The sequence below is a fragment of the Brassica napus genome, chromosome C3, assembly GCF_020379485.1.
Source record: "Brassica napus cultivar Da-Ae chromosome C3, Da-Ae, whole genome shotgun sequence".
NCBI lineage: Eukaryota > Viridiplantae > Streptophyta > Magnoliopsida > Brassicales > Brassicaceae > Brassica > Brassica napus.
The window spans coordinates 17,023,192-17,047,992 of record NC_063446.1 but is presented as its reverse complement, the minus strand read 5'-3'; the positions used below and the strand labels follow the sequence as shown (position 1 = coordinate 17,047,992).

The 24,801-nt window shown below is 35.8% G+C and overlaps 5 protein-coding genes across 7 annotated transcripts; 1 reads left to right on the top strand and 4 right to left on the bottom strand.

Moving 5' to 3' along the window:
* Nucleotides 1–516: 516 nt before the first annotated feature.
* On the bottom strand, nucleotides 517–1,772 carry LOC106399331 (DNA polymerase epsilon subunit 3). Its single transcript, XM_013839804.3, has 3 exons — nucleotides 1,551–1,772; nucleotides 1,267–1,385; nucleotides 517–1,058 (listed from the first exon to the last, which is right to left on the bottom strand). Exons 1-3 carry the CDS (start codon nucleotides 1,721–1,723, stop codon nucleotides 715–717), a joined length of 636 nt encoding a protein of 211 aa, XP_013695258.1. The 5' UTR covers nucleotides 1,724–1,772; the 3' UTR covers nucleotides 517–714.
* A 1,178-nt stretch (nucleotides 1,773–2,950) lies between these two features.
* LOC106401909 (probable calcium-binding protein CML48) lies at nucleotides 2,951–4,286 on the top strand. Its single transcript, XM_013842523.3, has 5 exons — nucleotides 2,951–3,397; nucleotides 3,515–3,561; nucleotides 3,641–3,819; nucleotides 3,903–3,921; nucleotides 4,021–4,286. Exons 1-5 carry the CDS (start codon nucleotides 3,082–3,084, stop codon nucleotides 4,129–4,131), a joined length of 672 nt encoding a protein of 223 aa, XP_013697977.1. The 5' UTR covers nucleotides 2,951–3,081; the 3' UTR covers nucleotides 4,132–4,286.
* On the bottom strand, nucleotides 4,230–5,713 carry LOC106401908 (dephospho-CoA kinase). Of its 2 annotated transcripts, none has more exons than XM_013842521.3 (4): nucleotides 5,477–5,713; nucleotides 5,102–5,219; nucleotides 4,853–4,998; nucleotides 4,230–4,757 (listed from the first exon to the last, which is right to left on the bottom strand). In XM_013842521.3, exons 2-4 carry the CDS (start codon nucleotides 5,207–5,209, stop codon nucleotides 4,322–4,324), a joined length of 690 nt encoding a protein of 229 aa, XP_013697975.2. In that variant the 5' UTR covers nucleotides 5,210–5,219; nucleotides 5,477–5,713; the 3' UTR covers nucleotides 4,230–4,321. The 2 variants fall into 2 exon arrangements, with proteins under 2 accessions (XP_013697975.2, XP_013697976.2); XM_013842522.3 differs by having other exon boundaries at nucleotides 5,472–5,680.
* A 4,240-nt stretch (nucleotides 5,714–9,953) lies between these two features.
* LOC106401345 (glucan endo-1,3-beta-glucosidase 14) lies at nucleotides 9,954–12,450 on the bottom strand. Its single transcript, XM_013841849.3, has 3 exons — nucleotides 12,133–12,450; nucleotides 11,008–12,038; nucleotides 9,954–10,250 (listed from the first exon to the last, which is right to left on the bottom strand). The coding sequence occupies exons 1-3, from the start codon at nucleotides 12,188–12,190 to the stop codon at nucleotides 10,167–10,169; spliced, it is 1,173 nt and encodes a 390-aa protein (XP_013697303.1). The 5' UTR covers nucleotides 12,191–12,450; the 3' UTR covers nucleotides 9,954–10,166.
* A 9,694-nt stretch (nucleotides 12,451–22,144) lies between these two features.
* LOC106397431 (ferredoxin, root R-B1) lies at nucleotides 22,145–23,653 on the bottom strand. Of its 2 annotated transcripts, none has more exons than XM_013838013.3 (2): nucleotides 23,404–23,653; nucleotides 22,145–22,800 (listed from the first exon to the last, which is right to left on the bottom strand). In XM_013838013.3, the coding sequence occupies exon 2, from the start codon at nucleotides 22,776–22,778 to the stop codon at nucleotides 22,314–22,316; it is 465 nt and encodes a 154-aa protein (XP_013693467.1). In that variant the 5' UTR covers nucleotides 22,779–22,800; nucleotides 23,404–23,653; the 3' UTR covers nucleotides 22,145–22,313. The 2 variants fall into 2 exon arrangements, with proteins under 2 accessions (XP_013693467.1, XP_022558520.1); XM_022702799.2 differs by having other exon boundaries at nucleotides 23,189–23,434.
* Between the last annotated feature and the right edge of the window lie 1,148 nt (nucleotides 23,654–24,801).

The following is a 24,801-nucleotide window of genomic DNA, read 5'->3' as shown; positions in this document are numbered from 1 at the left end:
ATACTCATGTTTGGAGATGTAAGTCTGGATACAAGTCTCATTTTTCAACTCAAGAAACATGGAAGCTTGTTCGAGGTGAGGGGCTGGAGTGTAGTTGGATTTATGGAGTTTGGTTTTCGCAAGCAATTCCAAAATTTCCGTTCATCATATGGTTAGCTGGCTGTCGACTATGGACAGAACGGCGAGATGGAATATTGGAGTGGATCAAGCATCTGTCCTTTGTAACTCCTTTCCGGAGTCGCAGGACCACTTGTTCTTCGAATGTTCTTACTCGTCACAGACCTGGGAGTTCCTTATGAAAGGGATTCTAAATCGCTCATGCACAACCAAGTGGAAAGAACTCAGGAGATATGGAGGGTGCGGAACAAAAGAAAACAAGAGGCTTGGAGTGGTGGAAGCTTTCTGTAATCGATATGCTCTGCAAAGTGCAGTCCATGTGATATACCCCTTTAGCTTTTTATGTTTTGTTGTTGTTGAATATCTGCATTAGGCAATCATTTGTTACTCTAGTTCTGGTCATCTTGTACAAATCTTCCATTCTCTGAGCTTTCACTAACATACAGCAGAGTCAAAGGGCAAAACAATTCTACATGTGCCTACGATATGCTCATGTCCACAACCACTGCTCTGCTCCTCGAGCTAATCTAGTATCATTATAATGAGAATATAAATCTGAAAAGATATTCTTTGCAAAAATATATGAAAGGAGCGAGTTCACTCATCTTCTTCCTTATTATCAGCCTCTTTCTCGTCGCCACTCTCCTTCTCATCATGTTCACCACTCCCAAATTCTTCTTCCATGTTTTCCTCATTCCCCTCTTCATCATCCTCCTCTCCATTCCCATTCTCTTCAGTACCATCATCCTCATCATTCACATTCTCTTCTGTGTTGTCGTTCTCATCATTCTTCTTATCTCCTTCATCACTTTTGCATTTCCTCACACCCTTTTGCATTGATGCTCCTTCCTGTTTCCTCTTTCCCGTCTCTTTGGGCTTCGACGATGATGCCGCTCCTTCACCACCACCTGCCTTTTTCCCAGCGTTCTTCTTCTTAAAATCTGAGAAGCAGTAATGTTACATATAAGAGAGGCATCAGCTCAAAAGCGTCCATCAAAGTTAACTACCTTACCAAACAACCTCAGGCTGAGACAAAACAATGTAACTGCATCCATCTGCTATCTATTCTATGACAGTTTGTCTCCACTAGACATTAAATCAAAACCTAAGCATATTTCCAAAATAAAAAAAAACATGGGAAGAACTGACCTTCAAGAGAAGCTTTGAGCGGCTCCGAAAAATCCTCAAAACCCATGTCTTCTATTGCCTTAAACACATCCTCTGCTTTCATAGTTTGTCTTCTTGAATCTTTACAGTTATCATTTGCCCTATGGATTCACCACAAATTAAAAAAATAAAAAAGAACATTTTCAGACATTAATTGTTAATTCGAAAGATTTGTCAGATCAAACTCATCAATTAAATCAGATTATAACAATTTTGCATAACCCAGATTAACTATAGCCTGAGAATTATAGGGTTTTGAGGCGTACGTAGCGGAGAGGTAGTGGATGAAGATCCAGGCACCCTCGGAGAATGCGAGGATCGCTTCCTTGTGTATACTGACGTCATATTCCGGCGAACATTCTGAAAGCTTATTTTTCACCACCCGGCGTACGATAGCTAGCGGCAGCTCGTCCTCCAGCACTTTCTCCGACTCTGTCATCTCCCTAGCTCGCCGTCGTTTGATATAGCAGAACCCCAATAAAATAAGCTTCTCGGCCCATTAATACTAAAAGCCCATATATGTAATCTGAGCGTCAAAATTAGGTGTGTCCATTTTGTGGGTAATTTTTAGTATCATATATTTTGATTAGACTATTTTAGTATTCATTTAAGAACCGCCAAATCTTTTGGGTTTGAATCAGTTCAGATGGTTGCTCAAAAAAAAAAAAAATCAGTTCGGATGATTTCAGAATTGGTTTTGGATAAAAATATCACGTGATTCGGATAAAATATTGTGTGATTCAGATGATTTGGATAAAAATCTTGATTAATACAGACTATTTTAGAAATCCGGACAAAAATATCTACATAATTCATTCAGATAATTTGGATAATTCTATATAAAACGTTTTTAAAATACTTACACATATTTTAAGTAAATATTTTAAATAAGTTTTATATATTTAATTATTTTATATGTATATAATTATTATTTATATATATATTTGATTCTGATATTTTGGATATAGAAACTTAAAAACCTTTTGGGTATTTGAAGTTTTGATTCAGTTCCAGTTTCAGTTTTTCAATTATGTTCAGTTCTTTGGATATCAAGTAAAATGTCTTAGACCTAGTAACTAAATTATACTATATAAGTGTGAATTTATTATAATAGAAATAGAGAGAACTGTATGGCATTAGCTGTATCGAATACATTTTATGTATTTAAACTTTATAATAATATATGTCAAAACTGTATGGCTCAGCGTCGTACCATTTAACGGTAAATGTTTTCTACAAAATGATGAATGGAGTACTGAAGTTGCGCTACTATTATTAATCTATTATCAAAGATATATTATCAAAGATATGTTTTCTATAATAATAATATCCTTGCATTAGCTGATAAATTATCTTTTAGATATGTTCTAACTTCCAATACAATGTAGCTTATGCTGGTAAGTGATAACTTTACCCAGGGTAGCTCGGGAACAAAGTCAGGGATATGTAATCACTTGGAGTTGATTAGAAAAATTGTACAATATATCCCTGGTTCTGTCCTCTTTGTACGTTTTCTTACACGTACTCCAAAATGGATTGACCAGGAAAAAAAAGAAGAAGAGAGTTAATGACTTATGAGCATGCCCTCAATCTTACCGTTGAATTAATTGAATAAATCCTCACCGTCCAATCGAATAATAATAAATTCTATCGAACATGCGAACACTTTAAAAATCAATGGAAATCGGAGGTGGAATCATAATCTTATCAGAATCAGTCCTCTGTAACCTCTAAACATTTGAAACAAAAGCAATAACCAAAACTTTTCTGAATCCAAGAATCTTTATCGTATCATCAATGGCGTACGCACCGTCAGCACCGGAGCTTCCAGAATCGTTCGGCCAGCAGCTTGACGAGGAAGCTAGATACACTTACGCGTATCCATACGGTCGACCAACGAACCAACTCGGATCTTCCGGAATGTTTTCACCGGAAACGCATCCGGACATCGTGAGGAGCTTCGAGTCTGCAGGCGGAAACCGGAGCGGATTCCTCGATGAGTCGGAGCTCCGGCATGCGTTGTCGTTTTCTGGATACGAAGGAATCAGTAACAGAACGATAAGGTTCCTCTTGTTCATCTACAAGAGCCCTGCAGAATCTCTGCTACGGCTTGGTAAAACTGATTTTGTTCTCTTGATTCTTGTCTGATTTGGAAGAAACTGGTTTTAAAACAAGAACCGAGCTTAGATTGTTGTCTGATCAATCTCATGTTTCTTCTACCTTTGTGCAGGTCCTAAGGAGTATGCTGAGTTGTGGAATTGCCTTGCTCAATGGCGTGTAAGTGAATTAAGACTCTTGTAGGCTCATTTCTATGCCTCAAGATGTTGTGATACTCTGTTATTGTGGGGTTTTGTAGGCCATGTTTGACAGGTACGATAGTGATAGGAGTGGAAAGATGAATCCTTTAGAGCTCAGAGACGCTTTCTATCATCTCGGTTACATGCTTCCATCCTCTGTTCTCCAGCTTATTATCTTGTCTCAGCTTGATGATGGGACTGGCAACACTGTCGACCTCTGTTTTGACAGATTCCTCGAGTAAGTTTCTTTCTCTATGTCTTTCATCGATTCTGTGCTTCTTTATTGGGATTATTAACAATCATTGTCTGCTGGATTTGCAGATGTGGGATGATTGTGAAGGTAGGAACTATGATCTATTAAAGCTCCCAAGTATTTCCGTTAATCTAGCCGCTTGTAATCGTTTGACACATGTTTTTTTTTTTTTGTAAATTTTATCAGAGTTTGACTGAGAAGTTCAAAGAGAAGGACCCCGGTTACACAGGATACGCAACTCTCTCTTACGATGCTTTCATGTCGATGGTCATTCCGTTCATTGCCTCATATGACTAATCGTCTTTGTTTCTTTAAACAATCTCAGCTTGAATAGGAGATTGAAATAAAACTGGTGATTAGGTAAGCTAGTGTTGTTAGTTGTGGTGGAAGAGAAATAAATCAAAGTTGTAATGATTATAAGTAAGAAACAAAAGTGGTTTAACTTTGCGCCATAGAGAAAGGAAAAAAAAAACAAAATGATAAAGAGCTAATTGAGTTGTTTGCAAACAAATAGTCCAGAAGTCACCAAGCCAAGGATCGAGAAGGCGCCTTGCCTTGAACGCCAAAACTCAATCCATGTCAATGGTCTTCTGATCTCAGACAAAACCTTGTCAAACTGTTGGTGGAGCTCGTCGAGACCGCCATTATTATCAATCACAATATCAGCTTTGCCTCTTTTCAAATCCAAAGACATCTGAGCCATCACTCTGTTTCTTGCATCTTCCTCACTCAGTCCATCTCTTTCCATCAGTCTATTGAGCTGTGTATCTTGACTAACCCACACAACAACAATGGGTTTAGTCCATTTATCCATCTTAGCTTCGAACAGCAATGGGATATCGACAACTACCACTTTAGCTCCTTTTGCCCATTCTTTCAGGATCTCCCAAAAGATACCAGAGGATATGTACGGAGCCATCAACCTAACAGAGAGAAGAAAGACACAACACTGGATTTCAAAACCCCATCCTAATAAAACAAATAAAAAAAAGAAAGGGGGAAACGCTCAGTTTCTTACTTGTTTAGAAGTTGGCGCTTGGAATCGGAAGAGAAGACCATCTGACCAAGCTTTGGCCGATCCACTTCTCTACTAGGAAGAAGAATATCCTCCCCAAAAGCTGCAACTACTCTCTTCCATCCACCGCTTCCTTTCTTCAGTACATTCTACAAAAACAACACAATTACACACGCTCTCTAAATGGTCGTACAGTAGTTCCAAGAAAGTTAAAAGACTAAAAGATAGAAATGCAAGAGAGAGAGAGATTACTCGAGCAATGACATCAGCATCAACAACAGGAATGCCATTAGCCTTGAAGAGGTTGGAGACTGTACTCTTCCCAGACGCTATGCCTCCCGTTAGACCCACTATTCTCATTCTCCCCACACTGAGAAACCACCAAATTGATCTGGCATATGAGATATATACATAGAAAACTCGAAGCATATTTAGAGAGTACCAAAATCGAGCAGTTTATATTTGAGTCTCATTTTCGCATCAAGCCAAGGGCTCAATAAATTATCTACAAAGTTAAATATCTGACACATGATTTGAAGTTTCAAAAAACCTAATCTACAATGCATCGAAAATCAACAATCGACCAGTTACGCAACCAATACAAGTGAGACAGAGAGTAGACCTGACCTCAAATTGGAACGAAGATTTAGTAATTCGGACGTGATAGGATCATCCCGATCTAGAAGCTCTTCGATGATCAATAGACAAAGCTAAAGGTGATGAGAAGCTCTTCGATAATGATTGAAGAATTGGTTATTTGATTGATTTTGAATTGGCAAAGCTAAAGTGATATTAACCGGTTTACAAACTATCCTGCCCCAATTCAAACCAAGCCCAATAATTTTAACAAAAGCTAGGTTTCTTGAAAAAAATTTTAAGGGATTTTATGGTGATTTATGGCAAAAGAGTAGCAAAACTTTACTAGAATAGAATTCTCCACCAATATCTCCCAAGAAAAATGAGCCATTACGCGGCTGTTCATTGCACCATCTATCATCTCCATCCAACTGATCCATCTTGGATCATACAGATAGATCATCTAGATGGATTTATGTTCGTTTTTTAATTTTTATTTTTATCTGCATGAGTTCAGTAAACAAATTACTAATATACTCATATTTTGATTTAATCATATGTTTGATATTAATTTTGACTATATTAACTTTAATTATTTAGTCTAAAATATATTTACAATAAAATTATTTTAATATTAGATTTTCTGCTTTTTGCGAGAAAATTATATTTTTGGTTTTAGTAGAAAACACAATTTTTGATGTTGGTCGGAAAATTGAATTTTCAAATTTTGGCGGGAAAATAAGATTTTCCAGTCTTGGCAAGAAAAATGAATTTTCAGGTTTTAGCGGGAAAATAAGATTTTCCAGTTTTTGCGAGAAAACAAGATTTTCAGTTTTGGCGGGAAAACACTATTTTTGGTATTTAAGGGAAAACACGATTTTTGTTTTCTGCGGGGAAATACGATTTTTGGTTTTGACAGAAAAACGCGATTTTCGATTTTGGCGGGAAAATGCGATTTTTCAGTTTTGACGGGAAAATGCTATTTTCTTTTTTGGTGGGAAAATTAAATTTTTCGGTTTTTGCGGGAAAACAACATTTTCTGGTTGTGGGGAAACATTTTTTTTTTGTTGCGGTGGAAAGCGAAATTTCGGTTTTGGTGGGAAAATACAATTTTTGATTTTAACATGAAAACGATACTTTTTAGTTTTGACGGGAAACAAGATTTTTGTTTTTTTGTGGAAAAACAAGATTTTCGGTTTTTGCGGGAAAACGAGATGTTTTGGTTTTCGTAGAAAAAAATGAAATTTTCAGTTTTGGCAAGAAAAACACTATTTTAGCTTTGGCGGGGAAAAATGTTTTTTGTGGTTTTGGTGAAAAAATCGTTTTTTGCAGTTTTGTCATTTTCCGTGAGTAATAAAATGATATTAGGGTTGTGTTTGTAATTTGTCAATTAATTAGGGATATAACAGAACTTGTACCATTTTGACATAACTATTTCCATCTAAATTTGACATAATTATTTCCATCTAAATGGTTCAATTAGGATTAACTAGCTGGTTTTCAAAATTAAGGCTAAATTTTTAAAACTCATCCATATGAGCCATCCACATAATTTGTACTTTTAATACTTAAACGAACAAAACTCTTATTTCCAGACTCATCTGGACGGAGAAACGAACAGCAGTCTCTACGTCACTAAAAGTAAAGAAAAGTGATAAGGCCTCTCGTATGTATGTTCGGGTCTGAACACTAAAAATAAAAAATAAATGCCACAGTGACCAATAGTAAATATCAACACGCCATCACTTAGCATAACTGAGATAATTTAAAATAGTAAAAATAACTACAAAAAGTATTGGTCATCGTATGGTTAACCATACAAACTAAAGTAATGTATATCTAGCTACGCAAAGTATATGTTATGCATGATAACAACCCTCAACTTGATGATGTTACGTAGTTAACATCACGAGTTTAATTTCGTTCATCCAGAAAATTGATGTAGATATCAAAGACTGTTTAAATATTTCATTTCATCAATTAAAATATGTCAGGCCGTAATTTAACTAAATAAGATTTGATCCACATTTTAAAAGCGCAAGAATATTTTTATCAAAATCTAATTTACCAAATCAATATGTTTTAACATTTTTTGATAATTAGTGTTTTAACATTTTTATTTTAGTGTATTTGAAAAATATATAATTATTTTATTTATTTATATTAAATATGAAAGTTTTTTGTGATATTATGTAATTTATTTTTTTAATTATTTTAATATGTTTTCTTATGAAATTATTCTAGTAATTCGTTTGATTAATTGTGTGATATATACTTATTTGATACATTTATTTGATACATTTTTAAATGAATGAAGTTTTTGTTTATGAAAATATAAATAAAATAATTCATTAATTTAATTAATTTTATATCAAACAAATAAATGTTAGAGTCAGTTAATTGACATGAAACAAGTTTTATAATAAAAATTTGATCAAATAAGTATATTTCACACAATTAATCAAACGAATTACATAAATTTTATAAAGAGTTAATAAGAAAACAGATTAAAATAATTTAAAAACAAAATTAAATAATATCTTATATAATTTCATATTTACTTCAAAATTCAATAATATCTTATATAATTTTCATATTTAGTTCAATTAACGTCAGGTACATCATATTTTAATTGATAAAAACGGGAGAATTAAACAGTCTCTGACATCCACATTAATTTTTAGATAAATTAAATTAAACTCGTGATCTTAACTACATAACATCATTAAGTTGAGAGATGTTGTCATGCATAATATATACTTCGTGTTGCTAGATATACATTAGTTTAGTTTGTATGGTTAGGCATGTGATGGCAAATATTTCATATAGTCAACAATCATTTTTTTTTAAATATTAAACTTTGTCTCGGCTAGAGTATTTTCATCCTTCTCAATCCTCTTAGCCACTTTTCCTAACCTCTATTTCATTTGCTCTGCGACCACCTGATCTCAGTTTCCTATTTGTAAAAGCCATAAAAACTCTCAGTTTATCAATACCTCCCATAAAAGATCTACCTTGTCCTCGAAGAGAAAAAAAGGATACAGAGCATCTCCAACTCATCCTTATATTTGTCTCTATATGCTATAATAGAGGAAAATCTATTCCAATCTACCTCTATTTCTTCCCCTATAATAGAGATTGCTATTTTTTCCTTTATATTTAGGAGAAAAAATAGCATTTATCTATAATAGAGATGTATTTTTTTATTTACAAAATAATCTTTTAACTTTTTTTTATTATAACTAAAATACATGTTTATGAAGAAATATAATTTTTACATATAAATGCACAGATTTTTGTTTACATACTAATTTTTAATTTTTATAATTATAAATAAAATAAATAAAAAAATATCTAATTATTTTATGTTTACATACTAATTATTTTATTTTAAAGTCAGACTTTTTATTTAATGAATGATATCTAAAATTTTATATTGATAATTAAAACTATTAATTAAAATTTAATTATTAAAAGTTTAACATAATTTTACATATTGATAACATATTAAAATTAAACTTAAATATTGAAACAACTTAATACTTAAATATTAATGAATAAAACATGTTGAAACAACTTAATACTCCGGTAAATTAATTCCGGATCCACAAAAATTGTTAAAATATTGTCCAAACGACGTGGATGGAGGAGGAGTTTGCTGATTTTGTTGCTGGTGACCGCGTTTTTGTAAAATATGTGCTTTCTTTACTTGAAAATATTCACGAACATTTGGATCTTCTATGAAATTTACGTCACAAAATAATTTTATTTTTCCTTCATCTGTTTTAAAACAAAATTTTGTCTTTGAATCTTCAACTGATTTTCTATGGGATGCCACGTGATTGAATTTGCCTTATGCACATTGCTGATGTGGCTTCATAAAGAGGAAGAAAAGTCGCATTTATTATTATAGATATATATACAGAAATTCTTTTTGTCAAAAAACCCTCTTACTTGGAAATTACATTTAGACACTTAGATATTTGAGAACAAAAAACGCTGTTGCGACCCCCTATTGCGTAGAAATGCCGGAGAGGGAATGAACAGAATTGTGGAAAGAAACAAACCGACTTTTTGACAATTTTCTTAATATATGATTGATGGTACAATGGACTTTTGTATAGATGAAGTTGTGTGGAACATTTTTTATATTACAAGAACAGATTCACATGCACGATTGAAAGTTGGAGATAACCCAAGTTTTTTTTTTTTTTTTTTTTTTGAGATAACCCAAGTTGTATGACCCACATAACCTTGTAACACATTTAGCATATGAATTTTTTTTTTTTTTTTGGAGATAACCCAAGTTGGCAAGTTGTATGACCCCAAAAAAAAATACTTGTAACCTTGCAACACATTTAGCATATTTACGTGGTGTTAAAAAAAAGAGAGAGTATATTTACGTAAACTGGTTTTTCAAAAGTTAAAAAAAAAATAAGTTAGAAAGTAAATTTGAATATAGAAGTTGATTGGTTATATTGGATCACTAAATGGATAAATTTAGCAGTTCATTATTCTATTATTTAAGTACGCGTTAACAGGAGGTATATTTATTGACATATAATTTGTTTACCATAATTAACAAAATTGTCTATTTTAACAATTTTCTAATTACGGATTGAAATTTTGTTTTTATTGTGTAACAGCACATGTCAAAGAATTGTATACCGCACCTACAACTACAACAATAATTTTCTTGTAAATAAAAACCTATAAGGACAGACAAGGACACAAGCTAAGCTTATCTCATCTTCATTTTGACGCCCATATCGAGTATCATCCCCGCTACAGCCAAACCCATCACGGCTCTCCACACATTCAAGATCTGCACAATCATTCAACATCCACATTATTATCAATTGTGTTTTCACGTAGATGTATTCTTAATGTCAAAAAGAAAGAAAAAGAGATATATTCGTAGACTTTAATCATAACATATAAGAAAATCATGACTCTACAACTTCTTATGCTTAGTTACTAAACCACTAACAAAAATTTATAAGCCAAAAAACACTTTTAAAAAAAGGCAAAAATTAGTCATAAATAATTGATTACGAGTTTTTGGGATAAAATATATAATTTATAAAACCATAGAAGTTTAATAGTCATTCTCAAACTTTTAGTAAAACCTTTACAATTTTTTTTTTTTTTGAAAAAAAAGGCTAAAACCTTTACAATTTTTACAATAACAAAACTACAAAACGAAGTGTACTTTTGCTGGTTAAAATTTTCTAATTCGAGAATACATCTAAAGCAAACCTTCCGCCAATATGAAACTGATTTCACAAAATAAACTCATAGTAAATGTAGTTTTTTTTGTTGAATGTTTGGTTTTATAAAATTCAAATTTACGTAAAATTGTAAATTCTTAAGCAATAACAGAAATCGTAAAATACGTTTAAGTTCAAGAAAAAACTAAGTTTTTTTACAAGTGAAGAAATTCTAAGATTCAGGGCTTCATTTTTGTTGAACATGTAAAAATCAAGATTTTTAAAATGTTGTTGTGAGAAACAAAAAAAAAAGATCAAGATTTGAAAACCGGACAAAGAAATTTGAAACCTTTTGAATAAAAATGGATTTACCTTGATAGTAGTTGCGCTGGAACTGTAGATAATATCAGGGAGATAACCCTGCAACCCAACATTATAAACCGGTTTACCATCTGGAAAAAACAATCCATAATTCCTCTCAGAAATCGGACCCGGTTTAAGATTCTCATTGAACAGAGCAAAAACGTAAACATCAATCGGAACAGATGGCTTCGCCGGAGTTCCTTTCCTCTCCTGAACCAACCGCAACAAGTTCCCATTATAAAGCGCCGCGTTCTCCGGCGAAGCTCCGATCTCATTCTCCTCTCCTTTAGAAGGCCATCCCGTCTCGGAGATCCGAGCCTCAACATCTGTATGTCCCAACGCTTTAATAGCCGAATACAGCGCATCGACTTGAGCGAACAACATGTTGTCGTAATGAAGATTCGTGTTCGAATCAACCATCCCTTGGTTCGGCTGAAACAGAGCGTACTCTAAAGAAATCTCTTTAGGACTGTCTTTGTAAGCAAAGAAAGGGTAAGCGTTGATCAAGAAAGGAGATTTGATCTGAGAGTGAAAATCAAGAAGAGGTTGAAGATATGGAATGAACTCTTCTTTGAATGATCCGGACGAAGGAGGGTACGACGTCTGAAGCATGTCTAGTGAATGAGCTGACGTTACTGTTACTTGTTTCTCTAAACCGAGATTGACTAGAGCAGAGTAAACCGCTTTCATTGCCGGTAAGAGACTTGAGATTAGGACATGATCGTTGGTTTTGAAGATTTCGTTTCCGACAACGATTGAAGTTATACGTGTTTTTGAGATGTGTGGTTGGAGTCGTTGCTGGATCCAACTCTGAGCTTTGGTTGGGTCGGTCGACATGTTTTGGAGAAACTCGTTGCCTAGTCCGATCATGAAATCGACTTGGGAGTTAGAGAAGGAGAAGAGGACGTTTGGATCTGCGTCGTAGAGTTTGACTCTTGTGATGTTTAGTGATCGAAGGAGAACTGCAACTCTCGCCGGAGATGGGAGGTTGTTTGCGATTTGGCCGTAGTTGATTCCTACTCCTTGGCCGTTACTTCTCACTGATTTGTAAGAAAAATTGAAAAATAAAATCCGAATTCAAAATATTTTGGATAAAAAGGTTATAAAAGATTAATAAAGTGAAGGAGAAATAACCTGAGAGTGTGAGAAAGAGGAGAAGAACTCTGAAGAAAGAGAGACTGCGTGTGGCCATGACTAATGCAAAAGAGAAGAAGAACTCTCTATAGGCCAAGCAAGAATCTCCCTCTTAACGATGTCGTTTAAGAGCTCTTCCGCGTTTTTGCTTTGAGATAGTTTTCGTGTGTATTAATACAAGTACAACACGGTGGTCTTGGGAGAGAGCCAACTGTTCTTCTTACTCGTTGTCCGCGTTCGTAAAAAAAAAAAACTCGCACTGTGCGTCTCTCTCATCAATGCGTGTTCCTTTCAAAAACAAATTGATATAAATTACCTTCAATATTTTCTTCTCTTGTAATGAATACATATATATATATATATATATATATATTTGTTAAACTGAATATATATGATTGTTTTGACCCTTAATATATTTATTCTATAAAATTGATGTCGTAAAACATTATAGTCGTTTTTAATTTGTGAAATGAAAAACTCCTAAATCAAGAAAAATGGAGTACAAAATTATATATTCTTACCAATATATCTGAAATGTTTTTGTACATCAAAAACTATTCTACTGATCAAACAAGAGATGGTCTGAAAAGTAATATGAGAATAAACAACCACAAAAAAACAAACTAATATGAAAAACGCATGTAGTCTTAGTTAATAAATTAGCAGTCTTTTTCCATCTAAAATTTGATTGATAAAGTTTGTTACACAAAACAACTCCAAAAAAAAGAGTTCCAACAACCAAAGGGTTCCAATAAATTAGCAGTCTAACGTTCAAGGATGGTAGACAATTTTAAAATCTTGAAATTTTTCTTTAGAACGGCGAACTCCTTCAATTAGTTAAAAATTGGTCATGTTGTTGGGTCTTTAATCGATAAAATTATATCATCGCAGTATGCTCTAAAATGTTGACATATTGAATATTGAAACATATTTTGCATAGTTCATGTTACTGTTTACAGCTCCATGTGCAGAGATGAGTCACGTCTCTTTTTATTTTCTAATCCCAAAAGTTGTTCACGCTTTGAAAAGTCTTTCAACACACACATCAACTAAAATGTGTCTTAGAAGTCCACGAACCATCGACTAAATATATGCTCTGCAAAGTTAAGGCTTGAGGTGTCATCGGAGTATGTAGTGATTATATTTCCTCGATGTTGTTGCATTCTCTTCAAACCATGGTTGACATTTATCTTTTGCATCTTACTAGCTTTTGAACATCTCTTGTATCCACTAAATAATTTATTATTGTGAGTTTTCAAGAAATGCTAGATTATTACTTCCTCCGTTTCTAAATGTAAGTATTTTTAACAAAAAAAGTTTGTTTCACAATATAAGTAGTTTACATATTTCAATGTATTTTTTTCATTTATTGGATATTATGTGACAAATGAAATAATGATAAATTTTTAATAATTGGTTGAATTAATTGGTTAAATGATATATTCTATTAAATAACAATTTTCTAAATATTCGTGTTTTTAAGTAAAACTACTTACAATAAAAAACGGAGGGAGTAATAAACAAGGATTTCTACCTTACTGCCGATTTTAATATCATTTTTTCGGAACAAATAATCCAAATTGGTATAAACATTAAAAATGGATAAAACTAATAGGTATGAAGGGGTAGACGATAATAATAATGTCTATCTTTATAAAATTGGAAGAAAATATTTGAAGATAGTGTTTCCCCAAATCGAAAATAATAATTATCATATGACGATTATTACCACTATATGTTTATTACAATCTGCCATCTTAAATGTTTGCAAAAGATTTAAGAAAATTGATTTTATTTTGTTCATTAGTAAACATAGTCTATATATATGTTCTTCTCTCTCCCCTTTCCTTCCGCCTCCATTGCGCCCTTTTTCCGACCAGCTTTGATATCTATACTCATAAATTAGAATTTCTATTAGATTATGTCATTAGTGTTTAATTTATTTATAATATCATGACATTGCTTATTTAATTTTAAAGTAATTTTTTAATTAATTTAGTTTATTAAATAAGGAAACAAATCTTAACTCAACAAAAAATATATTAAAAATAAATTTTGTTAGAAAATAATCTTGCAATTTCAAATCGTGGGTCAAATCTAGTTTCATATTATTAAGTAAACGATTGTTAACACTAAAAGAGTTTTCTTTTAAAACCATGAAGGTTGAAGAAATTTTCCATAAATGGGAATCGTCAAATATAAACGGCATGTAGTAGCCAATTTACTATTTCTAACCTCGATCGATGTATTATCCTGCAAAAAAAATGTTTATTTATTATCTACATGTGTATAATCTTACCGACCACTCGTTGTCATTACTTTATGGCCTTTACAGCCAACTTATAACGAATTCTACTAGCTTCCATTCTACCTCGTACATGTATATCAAGGAAGGTTTAGGTTTGATGTCGATACAAATAATGTAATCCAAGCTGTTCTACCTTCCATTTATTGAATATTTTAATTGATGTATATTATTAAATTACTACAACGAAATGTCACTTGTAATGATTGTTTCAATTGGGTCAAATTACGTTATAATTTGACTTCTATTTTGGAAACACAGATACGGGATGTAATATATCTGTTGTTTCGCCGTCGTTGATATTTTTCTAATATTTTATATTACAAACAAGTATATATATCCCCTTTTATCACTAATATTAATATATCAGTTTTGCAGTTATAATATCCATGTGGTTGTTTTATAATCCAAATTCTAGGTGCCATTAGATATTTTTATGTTTCTGAAGTATCAGGAGATGTAAACCGACATGGAAACTTAGGTTTTTACGCACGCGAGGGACGAAAAAAGAATCGTTGTCAAAGGAAAAAAAGATTGTCAACTTAAAACTCTCCTCCACGAGTCTTAATGTCAATACTCCAAAACCACTGGCGGCTTGAATTAAAAGCAACTTTCACGTTTCGTACGTTCAAACCATATCTTCCAGTTTTATATATTGATCAAGTTGTACTTGCGTCAAAGATCGAAATAAAATAAACGAAAAAGTTGGTGATTAGGGGTTGTTAAACAATAAAAAAAGGCGCGTATTTGGGCGATGTTTCTCAATTGATTCGAGTGAAGAACTAGTTATTTAAACGAACAAAACAATAAGAACTGTTTTTAAATCGTAAGCCATATATGTGAAATTATTAGGATTCTTTATTTCGTCTGAAATTTAATTATAAGACTATTAAGTTTATAACACACGCACGGCTCTTTGAAACTAGAAGCGTCGTCACTCAAACGTGTGGACCCTCTGGCGGATTTTTTTTACGTGTATGGTGTCTTTGCATGCTGGATCCATCTACTGAAAACATTGTCGGCTAGTTCTTCAAAATTTCAAGTACTTTGTTAATGATTTTTTCAATATGGCGAAGGAGGCGTGGATCTCAGGGACGGCCACTTCTCGATCACCGTCTTTCTATGTTACTGTCACCTGCTCTTCCTCTATTTACCGCCTTCGACGCCTGATCCCATGCACTCACGGGCTCACGTGCTTTCCTTTGCTCAATAATCGAATATATTCAACATGTCTCTTTTATGTTTATGCGGGGAAAACGGTATATTCATGTTTTAACTCAATGCAAGTAAGATAATTATTAGTTAGACCTGAAAGAACACATTTACACGTTTCTACGGTTTGGGTTTAGTATCCATTTTTACAAATATTAAAAACATATTTAATTTTATTAATCAATATATTATTTTTGTGATTAACTATTTCTCGCAACATTTAGACAATACAAATTTAGTATACACACAATATTTTTAAGTTTACAATTTACCATTAATACTTAATAAAATGCAATTTTTCGCTTGGCAGGAAAATGTGATTTTTGGTTTCGACAGAAAAACAAAATTTTACGATTTTTGCGGAAAAAACATATGGCACTGCAATGGGCATGAACCCGTCATTCCAGTCGGAAGATCAATTTTTGGGATGAGACAAAGATGAGTGGGGTTGAGGGATTAATCTAGTGTACCTTCCTCAACAAGCTCTATAACTTCATCATTGATCTCCGGTTTTAATTCATTCCAATATTGGTGGTAGAAGATAGCCAAAAAAAACATCGAGCACATAATATCAAAGATAGCCGTCTGGATATTCTCTGGTGTTACTAAACGTATTAAATCTTTAGTCATATCATCAGTAACTCGTTTCTTCAAACTGCTAAATATTTCTTCAAACTGATTTGGTGTCACAGTATCAGATGAGTTAAGCTTCTGAAAGTACTCTTAGGCAACCTTAGCTATGTTTTGTTTACCTCTCTGTATTACACCATCAGGATTTTGAATAGCTGTGATGTTGTTTCTGTTTCTCTTTGCTTTAGTAATCTCGTGAAAGTGCTGAGTAATTTTGTCTCCATATCTCAACCATGTTATCCTACTTTTTTGTTCCCAAAAGACTTCCTCCTCAATTGAAGCTGGACTGGAGCCAATAGCATTGTCCAAGCGACTTTTGAGAATATTTACACCTTCTCCCGATGAATGCGGTTAGTCTTTTTCAACTGAGAGATTTGACTACGACATCTCCAGAGACGTTGAGACAGAGTCATATCTAGTAATTGAGCTTGTCCAGTGCCTTTCCAACCGTGTTTTCGATTTTGTAAACCCCTTCTTTCCATTCATACGACTGTCATATCTGAATATCCATTTTGGTTCATCTCTTTCGTAGGAGATGTAAGTCACCCTAGGTCTGTGATCAGACTCACCAATGCTAAATACTATGTTTCAGAAATATGAAATTCTTCAAACAGCTTACTATTTACCATAGTTCTGTCAAGGCAGAACTGCACATGATGATGACCTCTTTGACCAACCGAGGAAAATCTATTCTCAATAGATTTTAGCCGGTGAAGTCACTATTTCGGACCAAGTCTCTGAAATTATGGAAATAGATTTGTGGCCGAGTTCTCCTTCCAATTTTCTCTTGGTTACCGTGGATATCACTAAAATCTCCAAGAATGAACCACGGTTGCTTTCTTCTTCTTGTCCCTATTCTTTGTATCCTTTTCTATTTGTGATGTCTAATGGCTGGATTTGGATGATATATCATAGACAAAAGACAAATAGAAAGAACATTCATTACTTAGGACATTAAAATCGATGAGATTACTAGACTGGCTTAAAAGGGAAATCTGTACATCGTGCTTCCAGTAGATAACTAAGAAACCAATAAGTACAATAGGAGGAACCGATACATAATGTAGAAACCCCAATTGTGCCCCCTTAAAAGGGAAATCTGTACATCGTGCTTCCAGTAGATAACTAAGAAACCAATAAGTCCAATACATAATGTAGAAACCCCAACTGTGCCCCCGCCCTCCCCCACATCTCGAATAAAGTCATTGTGCTACTTGGTTTCTGAAAGACGAATGATGTCGGAGAGATATTTTCTATTTATCTCCTTTAGGCGTCGAACTGGCAAGTCATTGCCTAAACCTCGACAGTTCCTGTAGAAACCCGTTAAAAAAAAAGAGAGAATGATCGAGAATCTTTGTGGTGGTCGAGTCGCGGGCAATAAGGATCGATCGAGAAGTTTTAAAGTACGAGGTGGGCGAAGAAGTGATCGTGAGTGAACTATGAGTCAAATAAGTTGTTCGACCATAGTTAGAAGATGTCCTAGATTGATGAGATAGATGTTTTGGAAGCATAACAATTTTGGAAGCACGACGGTTTAGAAACTCGACGTTTTAGAAGAACGACGTTTCTTCAGTACGAAGTTTTCTGCGGAACTTCGTGTCAGCGAAATATTATTTCGAAGACATTGGAAGCAGCATGGGAATTAAGCAGGACGGGAATCAAGCACGACGGGAATCAAGCACGACGGGATCGAAGCACGACGGGAAAACCCAAAATTGGACGAAACCCTAATTTCGGTATTCTGTAATATTTTTCGGAGAAGCCAGAGGCTCGGGAAATATTACCGTCAAGGTTATAATGCAGTCTGGAGTTTATCAAAAATATTCAGAACATCAGAACGGGAGCATAAAAATATTCGGGATTAATCGCGGGCCAGAAATTTACCGGAAGGACCGAAATCAGGCCAATGGACCGAGAAGCTCGAGTGGCTCGTTGCATGGGTTCAGAACGTGGTGTCAACCATCTAAAAAGCTGAGTGTCTCCAGAAGCTCGAGTTGTCGCCGTGCATGGAAGCTGTACATGCAGCCTGACATGTAGAAGCACGAAGTGTCTTCGCGCATGCAACCGAAGCATGTTGATCGACATGTGTGTGCTGCTGTGGCGCCTTGCATGAATTATAGTCATGCAGCCAGACATTTGGGAGGAGTTGTGGCGTCCTGCATGTGTCGTAGACATGCAGCCTGACATGTGGAGCACGAGGTGCCGCCGCACATGCGTCCGGAGCCATGCGAAGCGACACACGGGCTGCCACCAACCTGAAGCTGATTGGTTGCTATCTCTTATAAATATCCCACAACCCAGCTCATTTCTTCAGATCCAGACCTGTCCAAAACAACTTAAAAACGTGAGAGAAAATTAGAAAAAGAAAGCAAGTGATTCCGAGCTATTTCGAGAGTTTTAAAGAGTTTTTGAGGTCAGTACTCTACTGAATTCGAGTCAGCGCTTAGGGAAGGTTCTGTCCAAATGAAGTTCAATCAAATGAAGATCCGTTCAGATGGGAATCAAGTCAACGTGGCCAGAGAGAAAGAGAGAGAGAAACAAAGTGGTCGACTTAGAGTGTAGTCGATTCTCACTGAGAAGGCCAGTTCCGTCCAATCGACGATCCTCTACGATTGTGACGCGGAAGCTCTGTCCATTTGAGTCCGTCCAGGCAACTCAGTTCCTTTGATGATCAAGTGGAGGTGATGTCCAGATTTAGTTCAGTTCCACGGGGTCAGATCAGTCGAAGTTCTGCTCGATACTCCGCCGGGAAGTCCGAAGAACTGTCCAGAAGCTAAAGGAGGTTCTGTCCGAGTCCAAATCAGTCTGTCGAGGCCTGTCAGTTTCTTCATGGTGAAGCCAAGGTCTGTCGAAGTCGAGATCAGTTCAGTCCAATCAAGTCAAGACGTCCCTTAGGTTTTGGATAAGTCCTCTCCGATCAACCAGCTGCTTCTCGCCTAAAACACTGTGAGTTGGTTTGTTTGAATTCCACTTGGAATTTAGGGTAGATCGAGTCGCATATAGATTAGACTGATCACGCCATTGAATGGTAAAGTCCTTAGGGTTATTTTTATTTTTGGAACCGGACTCAGTTTAGCACGGGCTAAGCTGAGATGAAAGGAATTAAGACTGGGTTAATAACCTGACTAGGACTAGGGCTAGGATGCATCATGTTTTCTATTGTTGCGTGTTGATTTGGTTGAGTGCAGGTTCCCGTTATCTTTAAAGATAATTTTATAGCAGGAGGCTGAACTATCTGGGTAACGGTTTGATTGAGTTGTTTAGTATTGATATTGTTGTTTAGTAGTTAGTACTAAGGTCTTAGGCCATATAGGCCGGACTACTGGTACTATTGGTTAGTCTTGTTGAGTCAAGAGTCTAGTTAGGATCTGGAACTTTATCTTTAGGTTAGGTTCTAGATTGAGTTTGTGTTGTGCGAGTGTGCCGACAGTATGTGCGTAACCCGCCCATACTAGGTTTTTTTAGGGGTGATTAGTGTTTCCTCGGCCTCGTATCCAGCGGATTCAAGGAAACTCCTTATTCGCTGGATCGGGAAGACTCAGACGAACGGGGTAATGTCCTATGGCTGAGTATTACACGACGGTGTAATGTGGCAGTGACCCGAAGGACTGTGGACTGTCGCGCGGTGACCTGAATGACTGTGGGCCGCGGTCGGTTGAAAGTTCCTTTTTCTGGCCTTTGTGGTAGGGAGATAGGATATTGCCGATAGAGAGGAGGAACATGAAGTCACCAGGGCCCAGGTTAGAGTGTTGTGTTAGAGGGTCGTAAGGGTTATGGAACCCTCAAGTCAGTGTAGCACCGATATACGGTGTTACGAGTTAGATCGAGTCGTAGATACTCATAGTCTTATTATTGTGATTGTGGTTGATTGATTTGCTTGCAGGTTTCTGACATTAAGTCCTAATTCTGGCTCATGTACCAGATTAGGCTTGGTGTGTATTTTGTTAGTGTAGGCCTGACGTTGGCCTGTATGTATTTGAGTGATTGCTTGTGAAGGGTGGTGGATATTAAAGCTATGCGGTATCATTGGTTGGTCGATCATGTTCTTGTCTGATTGTTGGTCGACCGGTTAATGATACTTTTATAGTCTAAGTGTCTAACACTACATGAGTACTGAACTCAAGCGTATATATGGTTAACCAGGGATTGGTTGTTGACTTGTTTTAATGCAGGTTCCCGTTACTTGAAGCTAGATCATGGCAGGAGGCCAAGTCTAACTTAGTAACGGTTTGCTTAGCCTTAGCTTATATTGCATGCTAGGGCTAGATTGATTGTTATTTTGGGTTGTTTGGGTTAGAGTCTAGGTTGCGGGTAGAGGCCGCCAGCTCACTGAGTAATACTAGATTACTCATCCAACTCCGTTGTCCTTTTTGCAGGTCGCTTTAGGTAAGGATGATCGGATAGCTTGGTGTTGGACGTTAGGACCGCCGGTGTAGATTTTCATGCCTTTTGTAAACGGTATTGTGAATTGTGTTATGTTGACTCGATTTGACATTAGGCCGGGCCCAGTCTTGAATTATTCAATGTATAAATATTTCTTAAATCAATAAAAGTAATTGTTTTATATGCGCTTCATGAGTACTCTGATATTTGACTAGTCCGGTCTAACACAACGCTAGGTCGTGGTACGGGTTGAAAAGCCTTAGGCCTCGATCTAACGGAAACGCTAACTCTAGGTACGGGTTGTAAAGCCTTGTTCCTTGACGCAGTGGGACGAGTTAGTGGATGAACTGGTCTAGGTCGTGGAGTAAATTTTGTGACTCTGGCCGGATCGTCCCTATCCCGTCAAGTAGCGCTTCCGGACCATGGTGTTGGGTTGTACGGTCAGTCATGTTCTTGTTTGATTGTTGGTTGGCCGGTTGGCTCATTCATCTCCAACCCTGAGTGTTGGACGGTCGATCGGTCATGTTCTTGTTTGATTGTTGGCCGGTTGATCGACCATATCTCTAGGACGGTTCGGGAATGTTACAGTTCCAGCATCTTGTCTAATGGTGGGAGCGGTGGTTCAGGGCCCACAACGCTTCTCAACATGTTTCCCGTCGCAGTATCTTCACTTGTCACTGCATCTTGATCCGGCATTTTTGTTGCAGATTCATCTTTCATGCGCTTTCCACTTCCGGACCACTAGCTTCACCTAGATCTACCTCCTTTTATTAACCTGAATTTGTTTCCATCAGCATCATTCATCCAGGTCTTTCTCTTTATTAATTCATGACCCTCAACTCTGTCAGCGAATGGTTGTATTGGATTATACATTTCTTCCATGTTGATATCAAAACATGATTGGTTTCGTGATCCCACTCCAAAGTTACACTCTGAATACTTTGATCTCTTTCACCGTCTGAAACCGATATGGATCACCGGCATTTCGACCAATTCTTCATCTTGTGCATTGTGATTCATCTGTTGGTCCCCATCTTCTTCATTAATCTCTCCAATGAGAATTCCTTGGTTAAGTATAGGGTCATCATCTTGTAGATTTATATTGCTATAATCCCCATCATCCCGACCTTCCTCCGGTCCCCCATTTTGGATTAAGCATCATCCTGAATCACGTAATGTGCCCACATACTTCACAAAAACCTCGTAGACATTCGTTAAGCAGAGTGTTGACTCCTGGTGTAAATTGAAACTGCCTTTGGAACTTCAAAGGTAACTTCACTGGTCGACCTTATAAGCATTTCGTGCCAAAAGAGGTACCAGGAGAATTTAGGCATCTGTCAGAACAAAGGTGTTTGTTAAGTGGTCGACCAATAGAAAATGGAAGTGAGCTTGCATCGGCACTTACACGCATAGCGTGTACGAGAAAACATAGTTGAATCAATTTTGGAAAGGTAGTCCTGAACGGTTATGAACACAAACGAATTAAAAACCATATTGATTGGTTGACACCGTTTTATTAACCAGTTGCAACCCGGTAACACTAAAAGGCATATCCTGAGCCATTATATCATACAAATGCCACAACATAAAATCACACATAAAGACTGATAATAATAACTCAAAATAAACAATTTGCATGATTACAAAAGACTTAGAAGAGTTCAGTTTCCTTGTGGGTATGGATCACACAGTCAGACTGCGGGTAAGCCACACAAGTCAAGACATAACCTTTGTCCATGTGATCATCCTCAAGAAAGGAACCATCAGACTGGTCTACTTGGCCTTTCTCGATCTTACCGGCACAGGTGGAACACGCACCAGCTCTGCAAGAGTAAGGCAAGTCAACTCCTGCTTCTTCAGCCGCATCCAATATGTACTGGTCGTCTTGAACATCAAACTCGTTTTCTTGTCCGTCGGGTCCAATGAGCTTGACTTTGTATACTGCTGACATTGTTGCACCAGAATAAGCTGAGCATTTCAAGCCAAAGGATCTGGAGACTTTATTGACTGATCCAACGGAGACATGCTGGCTCTTGTTAGTGATGAGCTTGTTGGTTGGTTGGCTTCTAAGAACCGCCTTAGTCATGCTAGTAGAAGAGACTCGCACTGTAGCCATTTTAGGTTTTTTTTTTATTCACCTGCGATTCCACGAGTTTCAGGTTTAGTTTTTTTATTTAACATTAATCAGAAACGTAAGTAATCTTTTCCCACACTGATGTCATCATAGGTTGTGGACATGCTTAGCTTCTAGTACTTATGTGATTAACAAATCAAATTGTTTCAAACAAATAAGATTTAAAACAAACATATTGTTGGGCTAATGTGCATCACAAGTAGCGACTGAACCAAAAGAGTAATCTGTTTCAATTGCAATACTGATGTTAAGTCTACTATATGGAGCGTAATGAGAAGATGCAAGCTTGAAAGCTTTATTAGCTCTTCACTCGATGCTCCAAGAAAACATAAGTAAGGACTAAATGTGAACCAAAATCATTTGAATGTTTCATTTAACCGATTTGGAATTACTTTTGCAGTTAATAAGTTGGATTTAGCATCTCCATCGCAATATGACAGAACATCAGTCACTATCAGATTGAATCGAATCTGAAGATTTTGGATATGTCCCCACAAAGTCACGAACGAAAACAACAAAATCTTACACCGCTCATCAGGTGAAACTTCGAAATAATAGAAGAGAAAGAGCAAACAAGTTGAATTAAAACTCAGAATCTAAAACTTACAGACAGAGCGAGAACAAAGGAGGCGGAGACTGCTATACAAGGGTTGAAGGAGAGGAGAATGATTTATAAGGGCAGCGTGGCTTTTGGAAGGCCGTTACGGCCCAACCTTCGTCTGCTATTATTTGTTATGTTAAATATTTTACTCATCCTCAAAATATATTAATTATATCCTGAAAATATATAAAATATTTTAGTTATGTTGATACTTAATAATGATAATATGTATACGGATTTACAACTGTGGAAACAATAGTTGGGTATTATTATAATGAAAAATACTTGCGTTCCGTAGTGGTCTTCTGTTGGTGGATGAGTTAGATCAAAGGTCAAAGTGGAGAAAGTTGGCATTTCCATCTTACAAACTAGTGTCCCTTCACTCATGCCATCGGCCGTGCAAACGCTTTAGGCCCAAAAGAGTTACCTTTTTAAAATGTTTTAATCCTTTGTGTTTTTTTTTTTAAAACTTATTGCGTCCACAGAAATTGACTAAATATGCACTATTTTTCCTTATGTTCCTCCATTTCTTGTTGATAATCCATACAGATATTGGCCAGTGATGTTGCTGCAGCTAGATAGCAGCCGCTGTTTATGCCATCAGACTGTGTCTTCTTGATGCACTCTCAATTGAGTCAGCTACGTTTTATGTATTGAATGGTAACTTCTTGCAGCTATACTAAAATCTTTTCTTCTAGAAAATGACTATTGTTGGAGGTGGATTTCACTTCATTCTACATTCGGTCTGAAAACCTGGTCTAACATCATTTGGACTCGGTTCAGTACCCTCAAAGAATAGAAGAAAACAAAAGGCCCACTAAGATTCATGGTCCATGCCAAGCTATAGAGAGATCCCACGTGAAGCTGACACATTCAAATGAAAACATAAAAGTGGCCAAAGCATTGAAGACATTCATAAAAGCGCTGGATACTCGCCACATATCACTCCACCGTTACGATCCACCTTGAGAACACCTATAAAAGAAGAGTACAAGGAAGAGAGAAGTATTCCAATTTTTTTGAGAACTACTCTCAATATTTCTATACGCATTTATTCTTAGATATCCTTTGTATGTATTCTACACAGAAGATCAATAAAACATACATTTCTTATATATATTTTGTCAATTTATATGCTTTTTAGATTTTGTATACACGTAATCATACATTATGTACCTTATTTTTGAGTGGATTTTGAGACAGTTTGGTTGCTTTTAACTTTCTTTTACAAACAGACAATACATTTTAACTTTCTTGGACCTTTACTACAAAGTTAAGTGCATGTGGATGGAAGTGGTTAGATGGTAATGGAAGAACACAACTTTTGGAACAAGAAACTTAAGAAGACCGGAACCATCACTTCATATAAAGTTGGAAGCGCTACTATGGGTAATGAACAATATG